The sequence below is a fragment of the Panthera onca genome, chromosome D2 (assembly GCF_046562875.1).
Source record: "Panthera onca isolate mPanOnc1 chromosome D2, mPanOnc1 haplotype 2, whole genome shotgun sequence".
NCBI classification, from domain to species: domain Eukaryota; kingdom Metazoa; phylum Chordata; class Mammalia; order Carnivora; family Felidae; genus Panthera; species Panthera onca.
The window spans coordinates 3,050,001-3,052,500 of record NC_138349.1 but is presented as its reverse complement, the minus strand read 5'-3'; the positions used below and the strand labels follow the sequence as shown (position 1 = coordinate 3,052,500).

Genomic DNA, 2,500 nt, shown 5'->3' with positions numbered 1-2,500 from the left:
GTCAAGACTTGTGCGTGCACACAGGGACGGCATGTAAAATAGTCAGTCACAACGTTATGACTTCATTTTTCATTTTGTGTTTTCAACTCTGCCTCGAAAATCAGAGATGGCTTCTAAAGAGAGAAAGAGACAAAATTATATCAAAGGAGGGGGAAAATTATAAGCTTGACTTATCTTTAATGTCATACATCAAAATGAAAATTCCTGTGATAGGCGACGTGTGCACAGCAACACGGCGGCTTTTGTCTTTGTGGAACTGAAATGAAAAGTCCCCCAGATATTAATATGTGGACCTCATTTGTTAGCCTGCTAAGTCAGGGACTTATAACAAAAGCTTTGTAAACAAAAGATTAAACTGAATCGAGCTTTAGGAAATGAAAGGAAAACAAGAGTCAAGTAATCACAGATCAGTCTGGGGCTGCTTAGATTGAAATCAGCGCAGGCTACTGGAGCGGAAAATGTTTAATTGAACTATTTCATTACGCGGAAGTTTACGTCCCCCTCGCAGAATCCAAAATATTTGTATCAGAGAAGCCTTTCTCTTCCTCCTCTAGGTTCGCGGCGACGAGACAGAAGACTGGCGGCCGCGGGCCCCCTTCCCTCACCCCTTCGCCCACCTGGGCCGGGCCGGGGCGGCCCCCCCGCACCTGTCGGCCTCGCCGTGGCTGCGGGGCTCGGGGCGTCTGGAAGCCCCCCTTCCCAGGGCACCTGCTGCCCCCAAACCGGAACCGGCCCGGTGGCGGACCCGCCGCACGCAGGGCGCCACATGCTCTTTTACTAACCTTGGGTAACCTTTCGGGATCACCCGGATGTCTCGGGATCACTTTCTGCAACCTCTGAAAGCCGTAATCTATGGTTGGTTCATTAAGGGCTGTAACAGGACACAGAAATGTAGGTCAGGTTAATTACTTTTATGCCATCCATTACTCGTTTATTGCACGCTTACAAATAAATGTGTAATTCGCCTTCTCTGACGCTCTTGAAGGCAAGCGCCCCCGAACGCCAGCTCTGTCTTAAGGAATGGATTTCCCCCCTTTCTTTCGCACACAAAGGCGATGATTATTTCTAATCTATAATTAGACGGGAAGAGAGTCCGAGGGTTCCTCGACACAGTGTAGAAACGGTGGCGCGGTCAGAAAGTTGCAAGTCTCGGGGCCACGTATAGCAATCCCCACCGTCATGATCACTGCCTGCATCACGCAGTGCCTTCCACACTGGCCAGGGATTTATGGGAAACTGGCAATTATGACATATGTCCAGCCGTTGCTAGCTTCAGATTTATCCCTGTGGTCCTTTTCTGTCTAGCATATTGCCTGAGCACAAACTGGGCAGGAGGCGCACTTATTCTTGCAAAGCTTTAATAATCTGTGAATGGCTGACTACAAACTGATGTAGAGCACTATCATTCCACCAGCCTCACGGAATTGCCGGCCACAAATAGTAATTAATCTTTTTATCCCTCAAATTGTAATTTTGACTATGAACTGTGCGCGGCCATAAATCAGCGGTACACGCGCTGTGTGTACAGTGCATGAATCACGGCCGGGACTCCGTCCGACTGCACACTCCGTGTTTAACAAGCTTTATAAGGAGCCATTGGGCTTTATTATGGCTCTGCCTGACTCCAACAAAAACTGAGCCCGGAGGCCCGGGGACGCGAGTTAAGATGAAAATACTTATTAGAGTGCATTACTTCTTGATGTAGATATCGTTTTCCGCGGAGTAACGCCACGGTGCATGGCACGACATAAATCAGGGGGTTTTCTGAGCCTAATAGGACCTGCCGCCATCTATTCATTACGTAGCCGCAATTTGGGCCATCACTCATTAGCACGTAATTTGATGATTAACACCACCCAACTCAGCGGGTCTGCACGGCGCGGGGAACACAAAGGCGCCGGCTTCGAGGAACGAGGTTACGGGCTGCCTTTGAAAGCACTCTCCGAAATGACCGGTCACCGTTTTCCTCGAGCGTCGGCACCCACGGTGGGTCTCGCGCACGTACGCTCGATGATACGCCCGTAAGCCGAGGGCCACAATATGATCTGACATCCCCTCATGCATCCCGGAGACAAAGGTCCACGCAGGAATGTGAAGTAAGACATTTTCTTGTTAATAAAGCATTGATCCGACGTATTGATTTTACATGACATGGCTTTTGCTGCGATTTTGCCCTCTTTTTTCTTTGCAAATAGTAAAGCGCCTCAGAACGCCTCCGCGTGTGTGACGCGGCCGTCCAACTCTCTGTGATGTAAATTCCGTTATGTGTAACACCACTTCATAATCAAACCATTAATCATCAGAAGCTGTCAGCGTTGACTTGGGGACAATCTGTCATATCTCTGCCTGCCCAGGACGAGGGTGTCCGGCAAAAGTTGTGGTGCGGCCGGCCGGGCGGCTGGGCCTCACCGAGCCACTCGGGCCAGAGAGGATTAGATGAAGTATTACGTTGCTTGATTAGGGAACAAAAAGGGTGGCCCACTGTGCATTTCTAACGTGT

The 2,500-nt window shown here is 49.6% G+C and overlaps 1 protein-coding gene across 10 annotated transcripts in view; it reads right to left on the bottom strand.

Moving 5' to 3' along the window:
• EBF3 (EBF transcription factor 3) overlaps positions 1-2,500 on the bottom strand; it is a 119,067-nt gene that overhangs the window by 11,284 nt on the left and 105,283 nt on the right. For all 10 annotated transcript variants that reach the window (XM_078434989.2, XM_078434980.2, XM_078434983.2 and 7 more), the window contains exon 11: positions 783-871. In XM_078434989.2, the coding sequence (XP_078291115.1) occupies positions 783-871 (89 nt within the window). The remainder of the gene's footprint in view (positions 1-782; positions 872-2,500) is intronic.